Genomic DNA, 27,922 nt, shown 5'->3' on the forward strand with positions numbered 1-27,922 from the left:
TTCTGATTTGATATTGCCGTTTTAGTCTATTTTAACTTTAAATTGTATTAGAGTTGAAGACAGATTAGGAATAGTTCACCAGCTGCATGAAGTGGGCTTTTGCTGTAATAAATGAGATACAGCTTGATCCTATCCATGGTAAGTCAGAAGTAAGTAGCAGCATTGTATAGCTAGTGATTAGTATTGCACTATAACCAGGAAGCTCACTGAGTGACCTTGGGCCTGTCACCATCTCTCAAGTCTACCCTGCCTCATCAGTTCACTGGGAGGATAAAAGGTGGGGGGGCAAGTGCAGAGAACCAGGTACGCTGTCCTGAACTCCTTGGAAGAACAGGATAAAATGTAATGAATGTGAGTGTGCTTAGGGGTGCAACCAAATCATACCCAATACTATTTGGATTGTATTTTATTCTTTTAACTGTTTGTAATCCACCCAGAGAATGTTGGTTGTTGGGCAGATTAAAAATGTAATAAATATATAAATATTCAGAGAAGCATGCCTAACTTTCCAAAGGAGCAAACTTTGTTTTTAAGATTCCATAAGCTTCTTAGGGCATAATCCTATGGCTGCTAGTCAGCGGCTAGATGGCCATAGGATTGGTCAGTTCCCAGGAACCGACCAAACAGTCCACACTCCAAGGTTGGTTCTCAGAGAACCAACCTGCACCCCCTCCTGTGCCACTTCGTAGGCAGCGCAGATCGGCCCCGTGCTCCACGCTCGGAAGAGCAGCACAGAACAGGGGAAATGGGACATTCCTGGGGCCGGGCTGGGGCGGTTGGAAGTGCCAGTACAACACTTCCTATGTGTCATCCGGCCTCCCCACCCCACGCTCCAAGGTCCTGTGACTAGACAGCCATAATCAGCTGTCTAGCCCCGAAAGCAGGGCTGCAGGAGCACAGAGGAGATGTGCTCCTCACCGCTCCTCCCGCCCTGCAGCTAATAGGTGGTCACCCTCAAGTTTGGAGGTGACAATCAATTCCCATAGGATTGCTCTCTCCAGGCGCAATCCTATGCATGTTTAGACAGAAAATAGGCCAACAATTCCCGGCATTCCCCAGCATGGCTGGCTGGGGAATGCTGGGAGTTGGAGTTTTTTTCTGTCTAAACGTGCATAGGATTGTGCCCTTAGTCTTTCTTGTAGCTACAAAACCTCAAGCGTTTGCATTGCCTCCACCTCTGCATATTACTTTCAATGAAGCAGAAGTACTTTAGAAATGGCTGATATACTGTGCTCCCCATTTTTGCTGATTTGGGGACAATAAACCCACATCTTGTTACTGGGGAGCAGGAAAATGAAAAAAATACTTAAAAAAAGACTACTTTTTAAAAAGACAAGCACCAAGAATTGAAAGGGGTGAAAGGTTTCCATGAGCCTTCCTCCAAAACCTTGTAGATCATGTGAGAGTAGGGAGGAGAGAAGGTTTTCATGGAGGCTTGTCCTAACAGTGGATGGCGCGATCAGGATAGTCCTTCCCCACAATTGCAATAACAAAAAGGGATGATAGGAGAGGGTACCCATAGCTAACACACACACTCTCACTCCAGTTTCCAGCACCTTGTCTGCAATCCACTTTCCCTTGTTTTCCTTTTGGGGAAAGCAGGCTTGCACCCACAGATGCAGCACAGGTACTTCTTGACTATTTATGTGTCACCTAATTCCCCTAGAGAATACGAGGTCAGAAAGTAGATCTTCAGACGTTTTGGATTTCAAGTCCCAGCATTCCTGACCACTGACCATGCTAGCAAGGGCTTCTGAGAGTTGAAGTCCAAAATATCTGGAGATCTATCTTCTCCCACCCCTATTCTAGAAGATACAGAAGCACCTTAGGGTGCAATCTGATGCATGTTTAGACAGAGAAAAAACCTACAACTCCCAGAATTTCCCAGCCAGCTGGGAGTTGTTGGACGTTTTTCTGTCTAAATATGCCTGGATTGTGCTCTTAAGGGTACATTTTTCCTATTCATTCACTGAAGATTCATGTCGCTTCTTCCCCTCGAGCACTCACACAGTTCATTTTGCACAGGTAAAAATTCCTGGCCAACTAGGATGCTCACTAGACAAGTGTCACTGCTTCTCAGAGCCATGGCACTAATTAGCTGCTACACTTGTGAGCTGTAAATATATGAAAATGAGCTTTCCTGAGCGTATGCGGAATGAATTTACCACTCACCACCGAGTAACTATAGACCTTACTTCACCCCAATAATGAAGGATCAAGTGGCAGAATTTACAAACAGGCTGGATCCCTCACAAATCTCATATTAGAAATTAATCAATAGACTGGCGACTCAATGGCTCACACCCTATTTACTTGGCAGTAAGACACATTGATGTTAGTGGGATTTACTTCCAAGTATGCACGTTTATGACTGCAGCCCTGCATATCTAAATACATAAATAAATTGCATCTGATTAAGTGGACAGTATCCACGAAAGCTTATGCCAGGATAAATGTGCTAATCCTTAAGGTGCCACAAAACTCTTCGTTGTTTTTGCTGCAAGACTAACACATCTACCCACCCCTCTGGAAATAAATAAAGCAGAGTGATCAGCACACAGGAGGGAGGGGAAAAGGGAGACTTCTGACACAGCAGCTACTTGGAAGGGAGCTATCACTCTTGCCAGCAATAGAACTCTTACTCCAGCTGGAGCTATTATTACTTCGGGTTTTAACACATGGCGCCACCAAACGGCGTGCCAGGCGCTGCATGTTAAAATAACACTACGAAACGGAAGGCACCTTATTCTTTTTTTACCTTGTAGGGACAGGAGGTGGCCTCCGTCCAGGGGTGGTCATACTAAGATGGGAGGGCGCTCCCTTTCCAGCCTGCCTCTCATTTTTACCACAAGCCCCAAATGCCCTCTCAAAAACGCGACTGGACTGTTGGCCACCTGCTGCAGGCGGCAGGCGGGACCAGGGGCGGCGCTGGCACATCCCCTGTGGCAGCAGCAGTTATCCCCCGGTCCAGGCTCATGCCCACCACACGCCTTCCCCAGCCCGTCTCGCCAAAGCTGCGCCCGCCGGCGAAGCGCCCGCTGCAAGGCTGGCACGGAGCAGCAGCTGCACCGAGCCGAGCCCCGGCTGCCTCCTCAGCCCGGTCTCGCTGAGCAACGGGCTGTCCCTCCGCGGCCGGCCCCGAAGAGGCGGGAAGCCCCCGGGCGTTCCGCGAGGGCAGCGAGGGAGCGCGCCGCTCCTCCCCCGCGCAATACTCACGCCCGGCTGAAGGGCGCGCTGCTCTCGCGCTCCCCTCTTCTTCCCACTCAGCCCTTCACATCTCCCAACCTCTCCTCCAAGCCGGCGCCTGCTCGTCTGAGCTACTCCGCGCTCGGCTCATTTACCCTCTCTGGTTCTTTCACTCGGCGCTCGACTCGCCTCGTCCCCGGACCAGGCGTTGCGCAGGCGCAGAGGTGCGGGGAGAGAGAGCCGGGCGAGGAGAGGAGAGGAGGAGGGGGCGGCGAGGAGGAGGGGGCGTGGTCCAAGAAGAGGAAAGCCCGACCCGGAAGCGCGCGTGCGCGGTCAGGCGTACTCGGGGCGGCGGGGGGGGGGCGGGGAGCGCTGCGTGTCTCTCTGGGCAGCCATGGCTGGATCCGCGCAGGGGCCGGCGGGGAGGCTGCGGCACCTGTGCGCCCGCTATCAGGATTACGTGAAGCGGCACCCGGCGGCCACTGCCCAGCTAGAGAGCACCGTGCGCGGCCTCTCCTACCTGCTGCCAGGTATGATGGAACCTGGGAGAGGGAAGACGCGGGGAAAGGGGCTGAGCCTTCCTTCGCCGCCGCACCAGGAGTCGTGGGACAAGCTTACGACGCGCGCGCGTGGCCTTTATTCCCCCACTGCCACTTGGCAGGGGTCTTGTACGATGCAGCTGCGTGGCAGGTAGAGGTCCGACAGGTGACGCTTTCCCCAGCAGGGAGGTACATGGTGATGAAGAGGAAACGTCACCTGCCGAATTTCTGCCTGCCATGCAACCGTCAAATGAATGGGAGCTCCGCCAGGGGAGAAAGTTGCTATCCTAAACGATAGAGGAAATGGCTGTTGTGTTCCTTCTCTGAATGCAGCCTTCCCCAACCTGGGGCCTTCCAGATTTGTTGGATTACAACTTCCATCATCGTCCAGCCACCATCGTTGGGGGCACCACTTTGAGGAAGACTGAACTAATCCTTTGGGCTTAGCTCTAGATCTGGAGCCATGGTTTGGGGGAGAGTTCTTCTGCTTTCATCCCTTTCCTCTGCAGCCTGTTATTGCCCCTGTGGGTATTTGTGTGTGTGGGGGGGGGATCTGTGTTTCAGGCAGCCCCTTGCTGCTTCCACCTTTTTTACTGCAGTCTGCGGTATTACCTAGTACCTGTTGAGTGCCTGCAGCATCAAAACCAAATTGTAATGCTGTGAAAGCTAGAGATTTTAATCACTAGTGTGATGACACTCCATTTGGAAAGTGCTCAGATTACACTGGGCGCTGCAGAACAGGTCTGATCTCTTGCTCTCAGCTGATCACTTTGGTTGCAGCCTTGAATAGCAGTAGAACAGCTTGCTTTCCAATCCATAAGAGCCTAAGAAGAGCCCTGCTGCATCTGACCAAGGTCTAGTCCAGCATACTGCTTCCAATGGTGGCCAGCCAAATGTCTCTGGGAAATCCTTCACTCAAAAGTTTGTGAAGTCAACAAGCTTCCTGTTGTTTGTCCCCAGTGTCTAGTATTCAGAGGTATACTGCCTCTGAACATGGGAGTTCTTTTTATCTATTACGGCTAAGAGTGTTTGCTAGGCCTAATCTTGAAATTGTCTGAGCTCCTTTTTAAAATCACTTAAGCTAGTGACAGTAAATGCCATAAACTGATTGTGCATTGTCTGAAAAAGTGCTCTCCTTTGTCTTTCCTGAATCTATTGCCAATCAATTTCATTGGGTGACCCTTAAGTTCTAGTGTTATGGGATAAAGAGAAAAATATATCCACTTTTTCTATACATTTCATCATTTTATAAAACACTATCTTGTTCCCCCGTTTCTGTACATGTGTCCTTGCTTGGGCAGTTTACTATGCTGCCTGCACAACAGTGGGACCCACTGCTAGCACAGCGGGGAACTAGCAGTTGTTAAAACAACTGGAAACAAGTGCTGACCTGTCCCAATCTGGGAATGAGTGTTTCCAGTGTGGCTTTAGGAAGCCCTAACTCCCAGTTGCTCTAGCAGTGGGTGTCATAGAATAAGCAGAAGTGCAGCAGCAGTATTGGATACTGCCCCTTTTCCCGCCTAAGCTAAAAGCTTTAAACACACTAGCCTATTCTGAAAGAGGAAGTATTCCAATGCTTTTATCCTTTTGGGTGCTGTTTTCTGTACTTTTTCCAGCTCTACAATGTCCTTTTTGAGGACAACCAGAACTATACACAATATTCCTGATGTGAAAACACCATGGATAAAGGTGTTAGGATACTTACCTTTTTTTCTTTCCCCCTAACAATCCCAAACATGGGATTTTACACTTTTGCTGTGTGGATACTTCAACACAATCCCAGGATCTCTTCCCAGGGTAGTCACAACCAGTTCAGACTACATCAGGATATATGTAAAACTGGGATTTCTTGCCCCCTGTGTGCATCACTTTACATCTACTGACAACTGCATTTCCCTTGCCATTTTGTTATCTGGTGTTGCAAAATCCTTTTGAAGTTCATTCGCAATCTGCTTGAGTTTTCGTCATTCTGAATAGTTATGTATCACGTGCAAACTTGGCTATTTCTTGTTGACTTCAGATAATATATAAATCAGCTAATGTTGGTCCCAATACAGATCCTTGGGGGACCTCACTGCTTACTTTACTCCATTGTGAACGTTTGTCTGTTTATTCCTCTCCCCTCATCTGCTTCTTGTTATTTGATCCAGGGTACCTCTCCTCTTATCCCGTACTGCTAAGCTTACTGAGGAGCCTGTGGTAAGGGACTTGTTAAAGCTTTTTGAAAGTCCAAGTAGAGAATATCTATTGATCACCCTTATCCAGACTGCCACAGTCTTGCCTGTTGGAGGATATGGTGGTTACAAGATAGTGTAATGTAATTAGGTTAAAGCAGTCTCCCATCTGAGACATAAGTGTCCAAGCAGAAAAAGTACAACTCCTTCCCCCCCCCGCCCCCACCCTTACAGGAATCTGTTTTCAAACTCTCTTCCATATAAGACTTCCTCCAGATGTTTAGTTAAGTAGGGTGGTGATGGAACCAAATGACAATCATCCCATGGTCCATAGTGTTTGTTTTATGTATTTATTAATATATATTTTTATGTATTTATAAATCTACTGTGTACTATGTAATAAATGTTTTTAAAAACAACCCCACATCAAAACAATCATTTTTTTAAAAGACCAAACCATTTTAAAACATTCAGAGAGCAGAGTAAAAGTATTTAAAACACATCAAAATCCATCCTAAACAAAGACCTAACGCTAGGCAAAGATGCAGCCCTCAGAGAGGGAGTTCCTCCAAAATCAAGATGCTACCACAGAAAAGGCCCTGTCCTGTGTTCCCACGAACCTAACCATTCGTGGTGGCGGGATATGCAACAGGGCCTCTGAAGAAAATCTTAAATTATGGGCAGGTTCATATGGGCGGAAGTAGTCTTTCCAATATCCTGGCTCCAAGTGGTTAGGGTAGCAGGATCAAGAAACATTGAAACCAAAACAAAGTAATTTGCCCATGGATCATGTGAAAAAAAGTGTTTTAAACTAGTTCTGACTATATTGCTGAAGCCATAGATTCAACTGGCTGTGATATCTGTCAAATATAATGGAAAACCTAGGGTTACATTCCTAAAACGCTATGACAAAAAGATCCAAATTGAAGAATTATAGTCTGTCACTAACCTACAGGAAGTGTTCCCCACTGTTGATGAATCTGCAATGGTGCATTCTCTTAGATAAGAGGATACAGTGCTCAGGGTAGGTGTTGGGTTCTGTGGGAAATTTTAACCTCACGGTAGGTTGAGCAACACATTGGTGTATTTGCATAAGAGTTGCTTGAAAGGCTATTCCTATAAGAAGACCGGTTTGGACTGTTTTCAGGAGAGTATGTAATAGTGGCTTATGTCTCACCTGTGCTTACTTTTCTAGGTCGGTTTTCTGACTCTCATGAACTCTCTGAGCTTGGTAAGTATGCTGGAGAATTGCTGTGGGGACCCCAGAACTGTGTTATGTAGAGACTGTTGGGCTTTGTCAAGAGAGGGTAGCATGAGAAGATTCTCGTAAGGAGAAAGAACGGGTGAAAGCTTAATGCAGCTTTCATCAACCTGGCACCCTCCAAATGTGTTGAAACTCCCATCATCCCCAGCCAGCATGGCCATTGGCCATGCCGTCTCAGGATCATGGTGGCTGTAATCTAACACATCTGGAGGGCACCAAGTTGGGGAAGGCTTGCTTAATGCATGGGCAGGTTAATTCAGTGGCTGCTAGAGGGTTTGGTGTGGAGTGCATTGAGTGTTGGCCTTGGACTGTGGAAACTCAGTTTCTGGGCCTTGCTTACCCTGGAATCTCGCTGAATAACCAGCATTTTTGTGGGGATGATGAAGGGTGGGGTGGGGGGACCCACTGTGTATTACATCATGAGCTCCTAAATAACCCATTGTCTCATGAAACAGTTGGTTTAATTTAGCAAAGCTCTAGTGAGCCCACGTCGCTAAGGAAGGAGTTAAAAATGGGAAAGTTGTAAGAGTAACATCTCCTTTTTGAAGGAGTACATACTCCTTTGTTGTTGTTCAGTCGTTAAGTCGTGTCCGACTCTTCGTGACCCCATGGACCATAGCACGCCAGGCCTTCCTGTTCTCCGCTTTCTCCTGGTGTGTGCTCAAGTTCATATTCATTGCATTGGTGATGCTATCTAGCCATTTCATCCTCTGCCATCCCCTTCTCCTTTTGCCTTCAATCTTTCTCAGCATCAGGGTCTATTCCAGTGACTTTTCTCTTCGCATTAGGTGGCCAAAATATTTGAGCTTCAGCTTCAGTATCTGTCCTTCCAATGAGCACTCAGGGTTGATTTCCTTTAGGATGGACTGATTTGACCTCCTTGCAGTCCAGGGGACTCGTAAGAGTCTTCTCCAGCACCACAGTTCGAAAGCATCAATTCTTCGGCACTCAGCCTTCCTTATAGTCCAGCTCACACAGCCATACGTTGCTACTGGGAAAACCATAGCTTTGATTATGCAGACCTTTGTCGGCAAGGTGATGTCTCTGCTTCTTACTATGCTGTCTAAGTGTGCCATAGCTTTCCTCCCAAGGAGCAAGCATCTTTTAATTTCATGGCTACAGTCACCGTCTGCGGTGATCTTGGAGCCCAAGAAAATAAAATCTGTCACTGCTTCCATTTCTTCCACTTCTATATGCCAGGAAGTGATGGGGCCAGATGCCAAGATCCTTAGTTTTTTAATGCTGAGTTTCAAACCAGCTTTTGCACTCTCCACTTTCACCCTCCACAAGAGGCTCTTTAGATCCTCTTCGCTTTCTGCCATTAGGGTGGTATCGTCGGCGTATCTGAGGTTGTTGATAATTCTCCCGGCAATCTTAATTCCGACCTGTGATTCATCCAACCCGGCTTTTCTCATGATGTACTCTGCATACAAGTTAAATAAGCAGGGCGACAATATACAGCCTCGTCGTACTCCTTTCCCAATTTTGAACCACTTGGTTGGTCCATGTCTGGTTCTTACTGTTGCTTCTTGACCCTCGTACAGGTTTCTCAGGAGACAGGTAAGGTGGTCTGGTACTCCCATCTCTTTAAGAATTTGCCACAGTTTGTTATGATCCACACAATCAAAGGCTTTAGCGTAGTCAATGAAGCAGAAATAGACGTTTTTCTGGAATTCTCTTGCTATCTCCATGATCCAGCGAATGTTGGCAATTTGATCTCTAGTTCCTTCCTCTGCCTCTTCGAAACCCAGCTTGTACTTCCGGTAGTTTTTGGTTCACATACTGCTGAAGCCTAGCTTGTAGGATTTTGAGCATAACCTTGTTGGCAGCATGTGAAATGAACGCAATTGTACGGTAGTTTGAACACTGTTTGGCATTGCCCTTCTTTGGAATTGGAATGTAAACTGACCTTTTCCAGTCTTGTGGCCACTGTTGAGTGTTCCAAATTTGTTGGCATATTGAGTGCAGCACTTTAACAGCATCATATTTTAGGATTTTAAATACTCAGCTTGAATACTGTCATCTCCGCTAGCTTTGTTGTTACTAATGCTTCCTAAGGCCCACTTGACTTCCCTCTCGAGGATGTCCGGCTCAAGTTCAGTGAACACACTATTATGGCTATCAGGGACATTAAGATCTTTCCTGTATAGTTCTTCTGTGTATTCTTTCCACCTCTTCTTAATCCCATCTGCTTCTGTGAGGTCCCTGCCTTCTTTGTCCTTTATCATGCCCGTCTTTGCACAAAATGTTCCCTTGAGATCTCCGATTTTCTTGAAAAGATCTCTAGTCTTTCCCATTCTATTGTTTTCCTCGATTTCTTTGCATTGTTCATTTAAGAAGGCCTTCTTGTCTCTCCTTGCTATTCTCTGGAAATCTGCATTCAGTTGGATATATCTTCCCCTTTCGCCTTTGCTTTCGCTTCCCTTCTTTCCTCAGCTACTTGTAAAGCCTCATCAGACAGCCACTTGGCTTTCTTGCATTTCTTTTTCTTTCGGATAGATTGAGTTGCTGCCTCCTGAATAATGTTACGGACCTCCGTCCATAGTTCCTCAGGCACTCCTTCTATCAGGTCTAATCCCTTAAATCTATTCCTCACCTCCACTGTATATTCATAAGGGATATGATTTAGGTCATACCTGAGTGGTTTAGTGGTTTTCCCTACGTTCTTCAATTTAAGCCGAAATTTTGCGATAAGAAGCTCATGATCTGAGCCACAGTCAGCTCCAGGTCTTATTTTTACTGACTGTATAGAGCTTCTCCATCTTTGGCTGCAAAGGTCATAATCAGTCTGATTTTGATATTGGCCATCTGGTGATGTCCATGTGTAGAGTCGCCTCTTGTGCTGTTGGAAAAGAGTGCTTGCTATGATCAGCGTGTTCTCTTGGCAAAACTCTATTAGCCTTTGTCCTGCTTCATTTTGTACACCAAGGCCATGCTTGCCTGTTGTCCCGGGGATTTCTTGACTTCCTACTTTAGCATTCCAATCCCCTATGATGAAGAGGGCATCTTTTTTTGGTGTTAATTCTAGGAGGTGTTGTAGGTCTTCATAGAACCGATCAACCTCAGCTTCTTCGGCCTCAGTGGTTGGGGCATAGACTTGAATTACTGTGATGTTGAATGGGTTGCCTTGGATTCGTACTGAGATCATTCTGTTGTTTTTGAGATTGTACCCCTGCTTTTCCCACCCTTTTATTGACTATGAGTGCTACTCCATTTCTTCTAAGGGATTCGTGCCCACAGTAGTAGATATGATGGTCACCTGAATTAAATTGGCCCATGCTTGTCCATTTTAGTTCGCTGATTCCCAAGATATCGATGTTCAATCTTGCCATCTCATGTTTGACCACCTCCAGCTTACCTTGATTCATTGATCTTACATTCCTGGTTCTTAAACAATATTGTTCTTTACAGCATCGGATTTTCTTTTCACCACCAGACACATCCACAGCTGAGTGTCGTTTTGGCTTTGGCCCAGCCACTTCACTCTTTCTGGCGCTACTTGGAAATTCCCTCTGCTATTCCCCAGTAGTATATTGGACACCTTCTGACCTGAGGGGCTCATCTTCCGGCGTCATCTCTTTTAGCCTTGTGATACGTTCCATGGGGTTTTCTTGGCAGGAATACTGGAGTGGGTTGCCATTTCCTTCTCCAGTGGACCACATTTTGTCGGAACTCTCTGCCATGACCTGTCCGTCTTGGGTGGCCCTGCACAGCATAGCTTATGGCTTCACTGAGTTACGCAAGCCCCTTCGCCACAACAAGGCAGTGATCCATGAAGGAGGTACATACTCCTACTGATGAACATATTTACAGTTGCAATCAAAATTTTCGACCCCCATTGCAAATCAGGTTTATTGTCAAAATTTACAGATGTTCAGCTGTTTGCAATGAACAAATCAAACAAAAGCAATTGAAATAGCTCAACACAAGGAATGCTTCAGGTGGTTTCCCCAAATTCAACTGAAAATGCAGCTTACAATGACTTCTCCAGTCTCAAAAGTATTCACCCCCTGAATAGAACCCCTCACAACAGCACAAATATGCAAAACAGGTGTTGTCTCAAGCACACCTGATGCAACTAATCAGGGGCTTCATTAGTTGCACCAGGTGTGCTTGAGCTGGAACACATGAAATACCTGAACTGGCTAGGGGTTTATTGAGTGTCATGTGTGACTGCATGTTAGAAATATGGCTATGTCAAAAGAATGGTCCAAAAAGTTAAGAGAAGACATCATCGCCCTTCACAAACAAGGAACAGGATACAAAAAGATAGCGAAGGCACTGCATGTTCCTAGAGACACCGTTGGAAGCATAGTTCGCAAGTTCAAAGTTGAAGGAACAGTGGTTACACTACCTGGACGGGGCAGAAAAAAGAAGCTATCAACGGCTGCAACCAGATTTCTGAGAAGGCAGGCTGAGAAAAACCCTCGAGTGACTGCAAAAGACCTGCAGCAAGACTTGGTGGCAACAGGCACTGAGGTTTCAGTGAGCACAGTAAGGCGCGTACTAAATGCAGAAGGTTTCCATGCCAGAACTCCAAGACGTACATCACTACTGACCCAAAAGCACAAGAAATGTCAGCTCCACTATGCTCAAAATCATATAAATAAGCCACAGAAGTTTTGGGATTCTGTTCTGTGGAGTGATGAAACAAAACTGGAAATTTTCGGCCCAATGGATCAGCGGCATGTCTGGAGAAAGAAGAATGAAGCATACGCTGAAAAGAACACTCTGCCTGCAGTTAAGCATGGTGGTGGCTTTGTGATGCACTGGAGCTGCTTTGCATCCTCTGGCACTGGAAACCTGCAGCGCGTGGAAGGTAAGATGGATTCATTGACATATCAGGAAATCCTAGGAGAAAACGTCATGCCGTCTGTGAGGAAGCTGAAGCTTGGGTGTCAGTGGACCTTCCAACAGGACAATGATCCCAAGCATACCTCAAATTCCACCAAGGCTTGGTTGCAGAAGAAGTCCTGGAAGATTCTACAGTGGCCATCACAGTCACCTGACTTGAACCCCATAGAAAATCTCTGGTGGGATTTGAAGAAGGTGGTTGCAGCACGCAAACCCAAGAATATTAGTGAACTGGAGGCCATTGCTCATGAAGAATGGGCTAAGATTCCTCAGGAATGCTGCCAGAAGCTGGTGTCTGGCTATGCATCTCATTTGCAGCAGGATATAACAGCAAAAGGGTGCTCTACTAAGTACTACAGATGCTTGCCATAAAGGGGTTGAATAATTTTGGGACTGGAGAAGTCATTTCAGTTGAATTTGGGGAAACCACTTGAAGCATTCCTTGTGTTGAGCTATTTCAATTGCTTTTGTTTGATTTGCTCATTGCAAACAGCTGAAAGTCTGTAAATTTTGACAATAAACCTGATTTGCAATGGGGGTTGAATAATTTGATTGCAACTGTATGTCAACAATCCCAAAGCAGGACTGCCTGTACCCTTTCTGTTGTCTACTAGGTTGGCTCAGATTATCATATCTGGGTTCAGTAACCCGAGATATGAACCAGCCTTGCAGGTGCATAAGCAGCCCCTTCATCTTACCCCTTCGCTTTTCTCTTTGGAGCATGACCAAACAAATTAGGAACTCTTCCATTAACTATTGTTTCTCACTTCGAACTCAGAAACTATGGTTAACAGATTTGGAGATTTAACAAGCCAAGGTATTAAGCGTCAAGCCATAGCTTCATATCCTGGCTTGTTCTGAAGCTGTTAACCATAGTTTCGTAGTGTGGACCAAACAGGAAACTTTAGTACACTGAAGAGTTTTTGGTTTGTTCACTTGTTCACACAAAGGGAGGAGCAAAGGGTCTGCACGCATGGCTAAAAGGCTCATTCGTATTTTAGCTGAGATATGATCATCTGAACGTGGCCAATAATTCTTGTCTAGAAAGCAGGGCAGAACTTTGAAATATCATTAATTGAGTTCTTTGACTGTAATTGTGAGTGATTTGTATACAAGTGTGTGTACATGTAAAGAACGAAAGCACACCCTCCTGAGTAACTGCACTGTGTGAACACAGACTTAGGGTTGTATCCAATGATGTCATTCTTCCAGCGGAAGGGAATCACTGGCCGAATGGATTTCCCCTTCTCTTCTGCAGCCCTCTGCATGCCTCGAAATCTGCTCCAGAGGGTTGATCGACCCTCTGGAGCAGATTTGGGGCACACACAGGGGCCTGCGCTAGAGAGGACAGGGAAGTCCTGTTGTACGAGCAGACCTCTACTCATGTAAGGGTTGGATCCAAGCCATAGCTAGTCATGAATTGAATCATTCTCCTATTATCTTTGGCTTGGCTTTTTTTGTTTTGTTTACAATCTGTTAATCTAAGGTTTCTTGGGATTTCAGCTTTGCCATCCTGAAAGAGGGATTCTTGTTTATTTATGGATTTGAAATATTTTTATGCTGCTCCTCAGCCAAAAAGGCTGCCAGAGCAGCTTACATACAATCAATTATATGAGACAATTCTTCCTAGTCTATTGCAAAGTTCAATGTCTCTACATTCCTGACTTGAAACTGATATGACTGGCTATGTTGACTAACGCTGGAGTCGGTTATCAACATGACCACACTTGGACTATCCGCCAAGCTTTTTAATATTGCATTTCCTGGGACAGATATTCTGGGGATCAATTCAGTTTCTTTATTACCATGGTAAATTCTGTAAGTATTACTAAACAGATCCCCCAGGTATCTGCCAGGGAACAGCTAGTATCACTCTGTGAAGATGTTGCTCAGATCCCATAGATCTCAGTCCTTGTATCTTTTGGTTTGGTTTCCTTTTAATTCTGGCCATTCTTGATCTGCTTTGCTTCTGTTAATTCTTTCTTGCAGCCTTCACCCTACTTTAGGGGGACAGAATGTTTGCTTAGAGCTAGCAATGTGCTGAAGACAAAGGTATTCAGAAGAATATAAGCAAGAGTATAGCCTTTTTGAAATAGTGTTCAGGACAATAAAGTTGAGAGTACTGATTGATGCATCATATGGAGGGCAAGATTGAACTTGGCTCTGTTTTTGTTCCTTTGCACTGCATTATGGAGGTGAGCCAAGGCAGTTGTCTGTCAATGTTATCTTCATCGGTTGTGCATAATTGGGAAGATCCGCAGAAAGAATGACTGTTCTTAAGGCAGTTTAACCACTGAAAGAGACATTATTTTAAAAAATCCTGTGGTCTGTATTCCTGTTCTTCCTATGCCTTTCTCCTCCTTCCCCTTCCTCAGTGTATTCTGCCTCCAACTTGCTGGTGCTGCTGAATGACTGGATCCTTCGGAAGGAGCTGCAGCAGTCCATTCCTGTGGTAAGAATGTTCTCTATGTATGAGGAGGGGGTGATGCACGGTCTGTGTTTCCCATGCCCAGGGACTAGAACCTTGCTCTTGCATTCTACTCAGTCGGCATGTGTTCTGAAGCTGCTGTCTTATTAAATTTTGGGCAGCTTCCAGTCCTTCCCTGCTTGCAAGTTGCAGCATGGGGAGCCGCACCACTCTGGAAGGCTGATGAAAATTACAGTGGCCTTCAAGAATACTTCTGGCTTATACTGTGAGTGGCACCATTCAAAATCTCCCCCTCCTTTTTCTGGTATGTACAAGGTTCACTCCAGGACTCTGCAGTGCTCTTTGTGTAATTCCTTTAGGGCGGGGAAAGCCCCTGTTTTATTTTCATTGAAATCAAGATTGTTTGCATTTCAGGGGGGCAGCACAGAGATTGAATTCTGACATAGGTTTTTTGACCTATCCAAGCCATGAGCCTTTTTATATCTTCAGGTTGTTCCGCAGTCTTCCTTTTCCAGCCACTCCATTCCATTTTCGCTCCCATCCAGTCCCCCATTCAGCATTCTGTGGTCATTTGGCTGTTTTGGGGGGAGGGTTCCCCTTCTTAAGAGTTTTTTATTTATAAAGACGTTTTGTACTTCCACAAAGCCCTGAGTTTGTTGATACCTCCTTATGGGTGCTGCACTTTTGGCTATGTCAGCACAAGCCCTTTGAGAGCTGAATCAGAAATAGGATTAATTGTGTGATCCTATGCACGTTAGCTGCCTGAAGTGACATTTTTTGGTAGAAATGTGGGGTACAAATCAAATCAATAATAAAATGTTTACTCAGAAGCCCCATGTTTAATGGAGCGTACTCCCTAGTAAGGGAGTGTTTTAGGATTGCAGCCGAAATGTATGCAGTTTGCAGAACTTGCATATTAACACAATGTACTGAATGCAGACCTTTCCCCTGATATGTTGTTGTTGTTCAGTCGTTCAGTCGTGTCCGACTCTTCGTGACCCCATGGACCATAGCACGCCAGGCCTTCCTGTCCTGCGCTCTCTCCCGGAGCGTGCTCAAGTTCATATTAATTGCATCCGTGATGCTATCTAGCCATCTCATCCTCTGCCGTCCCCTTTTCCTTTTGCCTTCAGTCTTTCCCAGCATCAGGGTCTTTTCCAGGGAGTTTTCTCTTCGCATTAGGTGGCCAAAATATTTCAGCTTCAGCTTCAGTATCTGTCCTTCCAATGAGCACTCAGGGTTGATTTCCTTTAGGATTGACTGATTTGACCTCCTTGCAGTCCAGGGGACTCGTATAAACTTCTGTAATTGCACCGCTTTGTGCTATCATAAGAAATGTGTTGCTGATTAACCTCTCCCAGTTGCTGATCCAGCCAGTCCAGTGCTGTAAATCCAACAGTGGCCAGCCAGGAAAGCGTACAAGGAGAGAGAGAGAGACATTATCTTCTCCTTGACCCAGCATACGTCTCAAGATATGCTTTTGTAATTGTTTATTTTGCATATAATGGGTGATGGACCTCTTTCAGCCCGAGGGCCAAATTCAGTTTCGGAGAAGCACTCAGGGGCTGTGTTCCAGTGGTGGGCGGAGCTGAAGACAAAAGGGGTGGGGCCAGGTACCAGCACAGTTTAGCTTTCTGCCCTTCCTGCCTGTAATTAAGCCTTGGGAGAGGCATTTCAAGCTCTTAGAATGGGGGCCGGTGTGTGTGTGAGCATGCAAAAGCCAAGGACCCCCCCAACGATCAGTGGTCAGGGAATTGGGAGAGGGGTGTAGCCCTCTGGGGATCCTGGAGGGTCTGATTGGCATCCCAGGTGGTCCAGATTTGGCCCACAGGACTGAGGTTCAACACCCCTGGTATAAGAGCTCAGTTTGGAAAGCCTATGTTCTGATAACCTTTCTACCTACAGTCCAGAGCACCTCTGGCAATAGAACTCTGTTGCTGAGTGACTGAAATTAGATGGCTGTAACTGAGCTGGAGCTGGGAGGCTCACGTGAACCCCAGCTAATCTGCTTGGTTACCTTTGTGTGGAAGGCTTGTGGCCCATTACTCCTCTCAGCCCCCAGCAGAATTGTCTTGCTGAGATTTAGAGGGGAATCTTGGCTATATGTGGAAGCCAGCCAGGTCGTGTCATCTCTCACACTCGCCTGCCTCTTGTTTTGCAGTCAGTTCCCCAGCAGAAGCTACTAACGTGGCTGAGCGTCCTCGAATGCGTGGAGGTCTTTGCCGAGATGGGGGCTGCCAAGGTGTGGGGTGAGACTGGCCGGTGGGCCATCATTGTCCTCATCCAGCTAGCCAAGTGAGTGTTGAATGGGGAGGAGGGGAATGTTACATCAAGTGCTCATGGACCACCGTCGAGATACATGGGGTGGGGGCAGGAGGGACAGGGCCTTTTCAGTGGTGAGTGCGGAGGGCCGGGGCAGCATAAATGAGGTAGGCAGACTGTGTGGCAGGTCCAACGCAAGCATGCGTGGAAGGCCTTGTGACCTCGGTTCTGATCACAAATTCCTACTCAGAGGCACCCTGCTCCTGAATTCTGAGTGTATGTCCACCCTCCTGAGCCACTATTTTGCACTTGGCTTTGGTCAGTGGATCTCAGGGTTCTACGCAAAGTAGATCCTGCAAGCCTCAAGTCTGCCCACCCCTGCTTTACATGTGGATCCATTTTGAGCCTATATTGAAGACGTGTGGTTTCCAAATGGGGCTGCAGACGTGAGGGTGTGTGCCTTGCCTGCCAGTGCAAAGCACAGATGCGTGCATTTCTAGCACCTTGACTGTGAAGCTGTGCCAGCATGTGCCTGATGCTTACAGCCCGTGACTTGCTCTAACCCACAGAGCCATCTTGCGCCTCCTGCTGTTGCTCCGGTACAAAGCTGGCATCCAGACCTCTCCTCCCATTGTGCCGCTAGACAGGAGACAGTCATTACAACAGCAAGGTAAGCCGAGGGCATCGTATGGTTGTAACTATTTTGGCTTAGCCGGGAAGACTGGAAGGAAGCTCTGGATGTGGTCCAACTGAATGATTTTTATATCCACTGGCCTATTTTAAAAAAGCGAGTCATTTGCCTGGACACTTCATGGTTTCTCTGTATTGCTCTGCACGCGCCTTCATTTCTAGCAGGCCTGGAATAAGTCCACCCATTTAGGCAAGTGCATGCGCGTGCAGATCCAGGCTGAGGAGATGCTGCTGCTTTGAGGGAGGATCCAGAAAGGCAATAAGGAGGACTCTGTGATGTGCCCTCTCAGCCAGTAGGGGGTGTCATCAGTCTGATCAGTTTGGGCTGAATACCAGGGCGCTCGAGCTAAGACAAGTCGGACCTCAAGAACTGAACCAGTGAGCTCTGAAAAGAGAGGTAGTCGTCTTTGCAGTAAAGCTGTAATTTCACTGGCTCCTTTTTACTTTATAGCAGTCTTCTCTGGCCACCCTAGCTGGGCATGATGGGAGTTGCAATCCAACACATCTGGAGGGCACCATGTTGGGGAAGGCTGCTTGGTGGAACGTTGGGCCACCTCCTACCTCATTTTGCCCCTTCTTCTAGAGCGGTGGGGAGCGTGTGGCCCTGCAGGTGTTTTTGGACTGCACCTCCCATCAGCCCCAGCCAGCAAAGCCAGTGGTGAGGCATGCTGGGAGTTGTAGTCTGACAACATCTGGAGGGCCACACATTCCCCATTGCCTTCAGAGGAGGAGAAACTCCAGAGGACTGTGTCATTCCCATCCCATTTGTGCTTTTTACATGGTGCCATACCAGGCATATAACCCCCTTCACTGATACTAAAAAAGGAGCCTCTGACTCTATGTTTGTGCTGTTTGGAATTCCTTTACTCCAGCCTTCCTCAGTCGTGCCCTCCAGATGTTTGCAGCTACAACTCCCAGCATTCCTGACCCTTGGCCATGCTGACTGGGGCTGCTGGGAGTTGCTTTAGACCCTATCCTGTGGCTCAGGCTGGGTGGGACTCACAGTGTCCAATTCTGCATCTTCTGGTGCCCTGCCTGGGCTGTGCTTAGTGCAGTGGTGGGGAACACATAGCCTTGCAGATGCTGGACTGCAACTCCCACCAGCCCTAGCCAGCATAGCCAATGATGAGGGATGCTGGAACTGCAGACTTGCTTGTTCCCCACCGCTGGTTTATTGCCATTAGCTTGCAGACTACCCAGTTTGAATGGGAGTATCACAGATCCCCATTCCTTATAAGTTTGCTGTTCTTGACTGGCGAGTGGATGTGTTGCCCTGAATAAACTAAAGCTTCAGGGAGGATTTCGCCCTGCCCTGGCTGTGGTCTTATCTACTTGTGTCCTGACAGACATAGAAGGGAACTCGATAGGGAAGGAGCGGATATACGTGGGGAAGCGCTCCAGCCGTGTCATGAGGTCCCTCGATAGCAGTAAGTATCTTTTTAAACTGTGCGGCAGCTAGGCTGGGGCTAGGCTTCATTATAGGTTGCCAGGCTGCAAATGTGGGTAAAAAACAAACAAAGAAGAAGTGTGCAAGGGCATTTCAGTTACCAGCCACATTTTGAGGCATGCTATGATGCTGTTCGGACTAGGGGTGTACGAAACCCACTTACCAGTCTGCTGAAGGGGTCCACAGGGGGTGGGTAGGGGGAGGCGATCCGTCCCTCCCCCCAGAATCCTCCCCGGCTGCAGCCGGACTTCCATCTGCTGCCATGCAAATTGGCTACGTAAATATTTACATAGCCTATCACGGCCAAGGGCAGGGATGCAAATGGCATCCACTACGCTGGACGCCATTTGTGTCTGCAGCCCGGCAGCAGATGGCTGCGGACCAAAGACGACAGATGCGGACCAGCCGACACCAGGTAGGACCTGACCGGACTTCGGACGTCCTGACCAGACTTCGCGGGGGAGCAGTCTGTTCCATCACGGACTCAGGGGGAATTCTTTGGAATCCGGCCTCAGTGGAATCCGTGGCGGATTTCTCCACCATCCCTAGTTCAGATGATCAAACAGCTCACGGTTGCTTATTTAAGCCATGGTGGGTTGTGGTGTGTGCCAGCAGCCATTTTGAATATTTAATGCGGTGTTTGCAGCTTGTCATGTCATCCAAACCTGGAGACTGTGGATCATGCAAGAGTTAAACAACAAAAGACCATGGGTTATGTGAGGGTTGTTTAATCATAGAATCATAGAACAGTAGGGTTGGAAGGGGCCTACAAGGCCATCGAGTCCAACCCCCTGCTCAATGCAGGAATCTAAGTCAGAGCTTCCCTGGCAGATGGCTGTCCAGCCTCGCCATGAATGTCTCCAGTGTGGGAGAGCCCACCACCTCCCTAGGTCATTGGTTCCATTGTCATATTGCTCTAACTGTCAGGAAGTTTGTCCTGATGTTCAGCTGGAATCTGGTTTACTGTCACTTGAGCCCATTATTCCATGTCCTGCACTCTGGGATGATCGAGAAGAGATCCCGGCCTTCCTCTCTGTGACAACCTTTCAGGTACTTGAAGAATGCTATCCTATCTCCCCTCAATCTTCTCTTATCAAGGCTAAACATGCCCAGTTCTTTCAGTCTCTCTTCATAGGGCTTTGTTTTGAGTCCCCTGATCATCTTTGTTGCCCTCCTCTGAACCCTCACCAGTTTGTCTACATCCTTCTTAAAATGTGGCTCCCAGAACTGGACACAGTACTGCAGATGAGGCCCAACCAGTGCTGAGTTGAGGGGAATCCTTGCATAACCCATGGTCCCCGGGTTCAGACGACATGACAAGCTGTTGCTTGATTATTAAAAAAAAGCACCTGACATGCACCGGTAAGTGCTGCAGTGGGCAGTGATGATTGTGTGAACATCTTGCTGGTTACTCATTAAAAGTGTGCTCTACATGCAAAGCTATATTTTTGTTTTGATTTCAGCTCCCTCCCTGCACTCCAGGCATTGGGGAGCACCTCAGCGACGGGAGGAGAAGCAGAACCGAAGAGCAATGGAGCTAGACCTGCCACCAACCCCTTTGGGCATCCAGGAAGCCATTGCGGAGTCCCTCTACGTTACCCGTCCCTTGCTCCACTGTATCCTAATACCTTGGCTTTCAATGGATCTTGCAGTGTATCCAGTATGCCACTAGAGAGAGCTGCAGACCCAGTGGAAGCCATCTACCTCCTTAATGCTGAGAGGGCTTGACTCTCCCAGGCAAGCTCTAGATTTTGCTTTAGTCCCTGAGCTAGAGAATCCGCTCCAGATTCAGTACAGCTGGTACAGCTTGAGGACTTTGACGAGGTGCTTGGACCAATTCATGCAACCACTTTCATATTGTATCCTTGTCCCTCTTGGCTTATAAAAACTAGCAGGGAGGGAACAGCTAGCTGGGCCAGGGAGGTGATCACCGCCTCTTTGTGGGAGAGGGTGGTCCTGGGCCACCTGAAAGAGGCAACGATGAGACCAGTCCTGGAGAAATCCTCCCTGGACCCAGAAGATCTCAAGTACTTTAGGCTGGTTGCAAATGTTCTTTTCCTTGGCAAGCTCTTTGAGTGAGTGGTGACGAACCAGCTCCAAATGCTATTGGATGAGACTGATTCTCTGGATCCATTTCAGTAGTGGTTCAGGTTGGGTTTTGGCACAGAAACAGCTGTGGGTCACCCTGTATAATAACCTGGAGAGAGATGGGGGAGTGTGACCCTGTTGATGCTGCTTGATCTCTCAGTGGCTTTCAATGCCATGGGCTATAGTATCCGTTTGGGGCGACTGTCTGAATTGGGAATGGGGGATACTGCATTGCAGTACTTCTGCTCCTACTTGGATGGCCAGCTCCAAAAGGTGGTCCTTGGGGGATATTGTTTGGCCCCGTGGATTCTCCAGCATGGGGTTCCGCAGGGGTCAGTTCCGTCCCCCATGCTATTTAACATCGACATGAAACAGTTGAATGTGGTCATCTGAAGTTTTGGAGAGCATTCCCATCAGTATGCTGATGACACACAGCTCTATTTCTCCTTCTCATCTTCATCAGGTGAGGCTGTGTGTGTGCTAGATGGAAGCCTGCTTTTGACAATGGACTAAATGAGGGTTAATAAAATGAAGCTCAATCCAGACAAGACTAAGATGCTGCTAGTGGGTGGATCTCCTGACTTGATGGAAGGTGCACAATCCGGATGAGGTTGCACTCCCCTGGAAGGAGCACGTTCATAGTTTGGGGGTTCTCCTGGAGCCATCATTGTCTCTTGAGGCTTAGGTGGCCTCAGTGGCATGGAGTGCCTTCTACCAACTTAGGGTGTAGCTGGGCCACCAGCCAATCTGAAAAGGGATAATCTGGCTTCAGTAGTCTGCTCTGTTAACTTCAAAGTTAAATTACTACAATGCGCTCTACATGGGGCTGCCCTTGAAGACAGTTTGGAGGCTGCTGCCTGTACAAAATGCAGCAGCCAGATTGATAGCAGGGACCAGAAAGTCTGAGCTTATAAGACCAATTCTGGCCCACTTGCACTGGCTACCTGTACATTTCTGAGTTCAGTTCAAGGTGCTGGTCTTGACCTATAAAGCCTTAATGGCTCAGGACTGCAATATCTGATGGAACGCCTCTCTTGGTATGACCCTACCTGTTCACTACAATCAACAACCTCCTCTGAGTGCCTCCACTGGGAGAGGTTCAAACAATGGCAAGAAGGGAGAGGGCCTTTTCAGTGGTGGCCACCCCTGATTGTGGAATGCTCTCCCCAGAGAGGTCTGCCTGGCATCAGCGTTGTCAGTCTTTCCAGCACTAGGTTAAGACTTTACTCCTACACGTTTGATGGCATATGATGGGCCTTTTTAATGTGAGTTGTTTTTATTGGGTCCTGGTATTTTATTGCTATTTTGTGACTTGCCCAGGGAGCTTCAGCTATTGGGAGGTATAGGAATGTAATAATAAACAAATGTTTTAACTATTTCAAATCATCTTAAATTTCTCTAAGTTAAAGATTTTATATTATATTATGTGGTATTTTAGGGTTCAGATTTTTTTGTAAACCCCCAGAGATCTTTGGCTGGTGGATGGTATAGAATGTAATGAATGAATGGACTTCTATTACTCAGTCACAGCATTGATTTTAGCTATAGTTTAGCTGCTGTAGCCTGGCTGGGTTCATGAGACTGCTTGGATGTTGTTCTGCTCCTACAGGCTATGCCTCATGTCTGGCCATTCCTTAACACATGTTCATAGTGATGAGTTTAGGGTTATGGGGACAGAGATCTTGGAAACCCTGGCTCCTCTCAGGAGTGTTGGATATTACAAGGTCAGTTTGGAGAAAATTACTTCAGGGCCCTGGACCCATTTTTATTATATATGTTCATTTGTATCTGTTTTTGATTCCTAAAGTGGTGCATTTGTCCCCAGCTAAGATGGGAGAAGCTGGAACAATGTTGGGGTTGATCTTTTATAACAGAGAGGCTGCCTATTCTTTCTTCTACCCTCTTTATGGTTTAATTTGACCAGGTTTACTTTGAACCAGCCCTGGAACCTCTTTTCAATGCCAGGGCTCAGGTTTTGAGCATATGAGTAACAGAAAAGAAGATGGTGCCTTTGAGCATGTGCAGAGTTCCTCACCATTGAAATTAGGTAGTAGGGCTTTCAGGTCACAGGGTGTTACTCTCAGCCTCCAAGCAGGCTTGAGGCCTAGAAGCTCTCATGTTAAAAAAATAATGATTGGGAAAGAGATAAGGTCTCTTCTCAGAAGAATGAACATGGATTTTTGCTTCACACACAGACACACACACACCCCAAAGCACAGAAACCACCCTTTAAGATTCTCTGCTTTTCCTCCTGCAGCTTGAGTTTACTGAGTGACATGAAAGACCTCAACAAGCGTGAGCGTGTGGAGCTGAGACGCCGAACTATCTTGCTACTGTACTACCTGCTGAGGTCTCCCTTCTATGACAGATACTCTGAGTAAGTATGCCAAGCTGGCATATGCCCACTCCAGCAGAAAGAAAATCCCCATCCCACCCTCCATAGGAAGCCATACAATTTCTGGCTGAGCAGGGTGTACAGGCCCTCTGAAATCTGTGGCGGCTTCTGCCCTGGGCTCATTTCTTCCTTTTCTCTCTCTGTTCCCTTAGGGGCAGGATCCTCTTTCTGTTGCGCCTCCTGGCAGATTATGTCCCTGGAGTTGGCTTAGTCACCCGTAAGTAGATGGCTGCTGCTGTAATTGCTCTTTTCGAACGAGGCCAATAAGGGTGAAGGAATCCATAGAAGAGGATCCTCCCATCATGCTGGGGTCCCATCTATATGTTTGTTCAAAGAGCCCTCTCCTTCCCAGATGCTTAAATGAGAGACTACTGAGATGTATAGATGGAAGCTGGGATTTTTCCAGCCTGCTTCTGACACTTTTGGTGCTGGCATCTAGGGCTTTTGAAAACACTCCTCAGATCTCTGTAGGGCCCAGCTCCTCCAATCATTATGTTAGCGTCTTTGAATTTAAACTATTTCTTTTGGGGAGGTACAACTGTAACACTACCGCCTTTGCAAAACTGTAAATACATAAATTTCCTGCCATTCATTCTCTCTTTCTCTCACACACGTGCGTGTGCACACACATGCGCACAGTGCTGTGAGGATTAACAACGTTTAGGATTTGGCATCTTGAAGAGCCTGTGCAATTTCCAGAGGAATAACAGTCCGTTAAAGCCAGGGTTTCCTTCTCCAAACAATTCTTTCTGTCTAGATATCAGGCTCTGTACAGGGGACTCAGTTTTTAGGGCAGAGGTGAGGAATTGCTGGACTACCAGATGTTATTGGATCAACTCCCGTTATGTCCAATCCGCATGGCCAACTTGAGGATGATGGGGGCTGGAGTCCAACACCTGGAGGCCCACAGGTTCCCCACCCTGGGCTCAGCGAACTAAGGATGTGGTCACAACCTTCCTGTTGTTGTTGTTGTTGTTCAGTCGTTCAGTCGTGTCCGACTCTTCGTGACCCCATGGACCATAGCACGCCAGGCCTTCCTGTCCTGCGCTCTCTCCCGGAGCGTGCTCAAGTTCATATTCATTGCATCCGTGATGCTATCTAGCCATCTCATCCTCTGCCGTCCCCTTCTCCATTTGCCTTCAGTCTTTCCCAGCATCAGGGTCTTTTCCAGGGAGTTTTCTCTTCGCATTAGGTGGCCAAAATATTGGAGCTTCAGCTTCATTATCTGTCCTTCCAATGAGCAGTCAGGGTTGATTTCCTTTAGGATGGACTGATTTGACCTCCTTGCAGTCCAGGGGACTCGTAAGAGTCTTCTCCAGCACCACAGTTCGAAAACATCAATTCTTCGGCGCTCAGCCTTCCTTATAGTCCAGCTCTCACAGCCATACATTACTACTGGGAAAACCATAGCTTTGATTAGACGGACCTTTGTCGGCAAGGTGATGTCTCTGCTTCTTGCTATGCTGTCTAGGTTGGCCATAGCTTTCCTCCCAAGGAGCAAGCATCTTTTAATTTCATGGCTACAGTCACCGTCTGCAGTGATCTTGGAGCCCAAGAAAGTAAAATCTGTGACTGCTTCCATTTCTTCCCCTTCTATATGCCAGGAAGTGATAGGGCCAGATGCCATGATCTTAGTTTTTTTAATGTTGAGTTTCAAACCAGCTTTTGCACTCTCCTCTTTCACCCTCAACAAGAGGCTCTTTAGATCCTCTTCGCTTTCTGCCATTAGGGTGGTATCGTCTGCATATCGGAGGTTGTTGATAATTCTCCCAGCAATCTTAATTCCGACCTCTGATTCATCCAACCCGGCATTTCTCATGATGTACTCTGCATATAAGTTAAATAAGCAGGGTGACAATATGCAGCCTTGTCGTACTCCTTTCCCAATTTTGAACCAATCGGTTGTTCCATGTCTGGTTCTTACTGTTGCTTCTTGACCCTCGTACAGGTTTCTCAGGAGACAGGTAAGGTGGTCTGGTAGTCCCATCACTTTAAGAATTTGCCACAGTTTGTTGTGATCCACACAATCAAAGGCTTTAGCGTAGTCAATGAAGCAGAAATAGACGTTTTTCTGGAATTCTCTTGCTTTCTCCACGATGCAGCGAATGTTGGCGATTTGATCTCTACTTCCTCTGCCTCTTCGAAACCCAGCTTGTACTTCCGGTAGTTCTCAGTTCGCATACTGCTGAAGCCTAGCTTGTAGGATTTTGAGCATCACCTTGCTGGCATGTGAAATGAGCGCAATTGTGCGGTAGTTTGAACACTCTTTGGCATTGCCCTTCTTTGGAATTGGAATGTAAACTGACCTTTTCCAGTCTTGTGGCCACTGTTGAGTGTTCCAGATTTGTTGGCATATTGAATGCAGCACTTTAACAGCATCATCTTTTAGGATTTTAAATAGCTCGGCTGGAATACTGTCATCTCCGCTAGCTTTGTTGTTACTAATGCTTCCTAAGGCCCACTTGACTTCACTCTCGAGGATGTCCGGCTCAAGTTCAGTGACCGCACTATCATGGCTATCAGGGACATTCAGATCTTTCCTGTATAGTTCTTCTGTGTATTCTTGCCACCTCTTCTTAATCTCATCTGCTTCTGTTAGGTCCCTGCCTTCTTTGTCCTTTATCATGCCCGTCTTTGCACAAAACGTTCCCTTGAGATCTCCGATTTTCTTGAAGAGATCTCTAGTCTTTCCCATTCTGTTGTTTTCCTCGATTTCTTTGCATTGTTCATTTAAGAAGGCCTTCTTGTCTCTCCTTGCTATTCTCTGGAACTCTGCATTCAGTTGGGCATATCTTCCCCTTTCTCCCTTGCTTTTCACTTCCCTTCTTTCGTGAGCTACTTGTAAAGCCTCATCAGACAGCCACTTTGCTTTCTTGCATTTCTTTTTCTTTGGGATGGATTTCGTTGAAATCCATCCCAAAAACCTTCCCAAAAAACCATCCCAAAAACCTTCCTGTTAGCTATGTGAAATTGGTCCCTTTTTCCCTGTCCTGGATTCTTGCCCTAGCAAGGCCCACCTGTGATATTCCTATGCTGGATAACCCCTGGAGCCTGGGAGAGAAGAAGGGGCCATTTCGGAAGCAAATTTGAGAAATTCACTTGCAACGTTTTACTTTAAGGCAGGGATGGGGAACCTCTTTCAGCCTGAGGGCCACATTCGATTTTGGAGAAGCTCTTGGAAGCCTCATTTGGTGGTGGACGGGGCCAAAGACAAAGGGCGGTGGGGCCAAAAATACCAAAACCACTAGCACTGGTTGTGGGAAAGGGGCTGGGGCTGGAGGAAGGGTGTGGGGCCATTTGGGGAACCCAAGAGGACTAGATTGGGACCCCAGGAAGGGATTTGGCCCCTGGGCCTGGGGTTTCCCCACTCTGCTTTAAGGCCTTCTTTACAGCCTACTCTTGACACGTTTTTCTCTCTCCCTATTTCAGGGCCACTGATGGATTACTTGCCAGCCTGGCAGAAAATCTATTTCTACAACTGGGGTTGATGTGCTTGGGCTATTGTAGTCAGGGACGGCTCAGCCTAAAAGCAGATGCTTGGGATAACAGGATGGCTTTATAAAGAGGGAGGCAGCCATGAGACTTTTTAGAAACAACAGCACATGTCTTTCTATGGCTTATGCGAATGATTTCCAAGAGAAGAGTAAGGGCTCTTCGAACATCTTTTTTTTTTTTTTTTTTTAAGTATCTTCTTGTGAACTCTGAACACTACAAGGACTGGGATTTAAAAGTACCACTGCGGTTCCTTTTTGCATTCTGATATAACTGGTTTCAAACCTGGGCAGGGGGAGCACAGGCCTTTTTTGTATGCGTTTTGTATGGTTATGAATTAATAAAGCCGGGAGACGGCAGTGCTTTTGGGCTAACTGGTCTGGTGTCTTGAATGTCAGGACACGGGTTGCAGGAAGTGTGCTCTCTCGCTTCCAGCTCAGGCTACCAGGCATTCTGGGCGCTGGCCAGATGGGTGGAGGGCAGAGAGTTTTCTATGGCAACTGTCAAGGCTTCACTTCTGAAGGGAGAGCTATTACAGCTGAAACCTGCCTGGTAGCCCCCCACCCCACTCTCTTTTATTGCATCACATATTCCAGGGCAGGAGCCCATCACTGAAAAGCAGCTTCAAGGCTCAGATTAAGTCATTACTTCTCTTCGTGCAAACCAGTTATCCCTTCTGGCTACACTACCAGTCTTCTCTCCCTCTCTTGTCTTTCCCAGCAAATGCCAGACAGGGAACCAAGCACCCCTTTAGCCAGCTCAGGCAGCCAGCCAAGAATGCTCTTGGGCGTGCTTTTCCTTGGCATCTTTCCAGAGGTTCATATGCCACTCAGCTGGAGCCTGGTGTACCAGGGCTGTGGCTGCTGGCCTTTCTCTTCTGCCAGTCTGCTCAATTTCCTGCCATTCTTTTGAGGGTATCAAGTTCCACAGCTTGCAGAGTGTCTTCAAAACTACTCGTGCGCATGCCATGAGGCTTTGTGCAACTGCCAGTGATGGAGGAGCTGGCAAGCAGGGGCCAAAAACCTTGGCAAATTGGTGGATGTTTGCTGAATTAAGTTCTCTATAAATGGAACTTAAAGGCCAGAGCTGATGCCTGGGTCAGA

General features: G+C 47.1%; 2 protein-coding genes across 6 annotated transcripts in view; one reads left to right on the forward strand and one right to left on the reverse strand.

Moving 5' to 3' along the window:
* LARGE2 (LARGE xylosyl- and glucuronyltransferase 2) overlaps window positions 1-3,314 on the reverse strand; it is an 88,671-nt gene extending 85,357 nt beyond the window's left edge. For 4 of the 5 annotated variants that reach the window (XM_084850542.1, XM_084850532.1, XM_084850521.1 and 1 more), the window contains exon 1: window positions 3,217-3,302. The gene's annotated coding sequence lies outside the window, so the exon portion shown is untranslated. Of the gene's footprint in view, window positions 1-3,216 lie in introns of all 5 variants that reach the window. The other variant, XM_084850550.1, reaches the window with a different exon arrangement.
* Window positions 3,315-3,525: 211 nt separating this feature from the next.
* On the forward strand, window positions 3,526-27,192 carry PEX16 (peroxisomal biogenesis factor 16). Its single transcript, XM_084850480.1, has 11 exons — window positions 3,526-3,716; window positions 7,095-7,130; window positions 14,393-14,469; window positions 16,607-16,740; window positions 17,277-17,377; window positions 18,744-18,824; window positions 20,308-20,460; window positions 22,584-22,656; window positions 23,190-23,309; window positions 23,480-23,544; window positions 26,757-27,192. Exons 1-11 carry the CDS (start codon window positions 3,581-3,583, stop codon window positions 26,813-26,815), a joined length of 1,035 nt encoding a protein of 344 aa, XP_084706606.1. The 5' UTR covers window positions 3,526-3,580; the 3' UTR covers window positions 26,816-27,192.
* Window positions 27,193-27,922: the final 730 nt, after the last annotated feature.

Source organism: Heloderma suspectum, chromosome 1 (assembly GCF_057233095.1).
Source record: "Heloderma suspectum isolate Gila_16-S chromosome 1, 16-S_ref, whole genome shotgun sequence".
NCBI classification, from domain to species: domain Eukaryota; kingdom Metazoa; phylum Chordata; class Lepidosauria; order Squamata; family Helodermatidae; genus Heloderma; species Heloderma suspectum.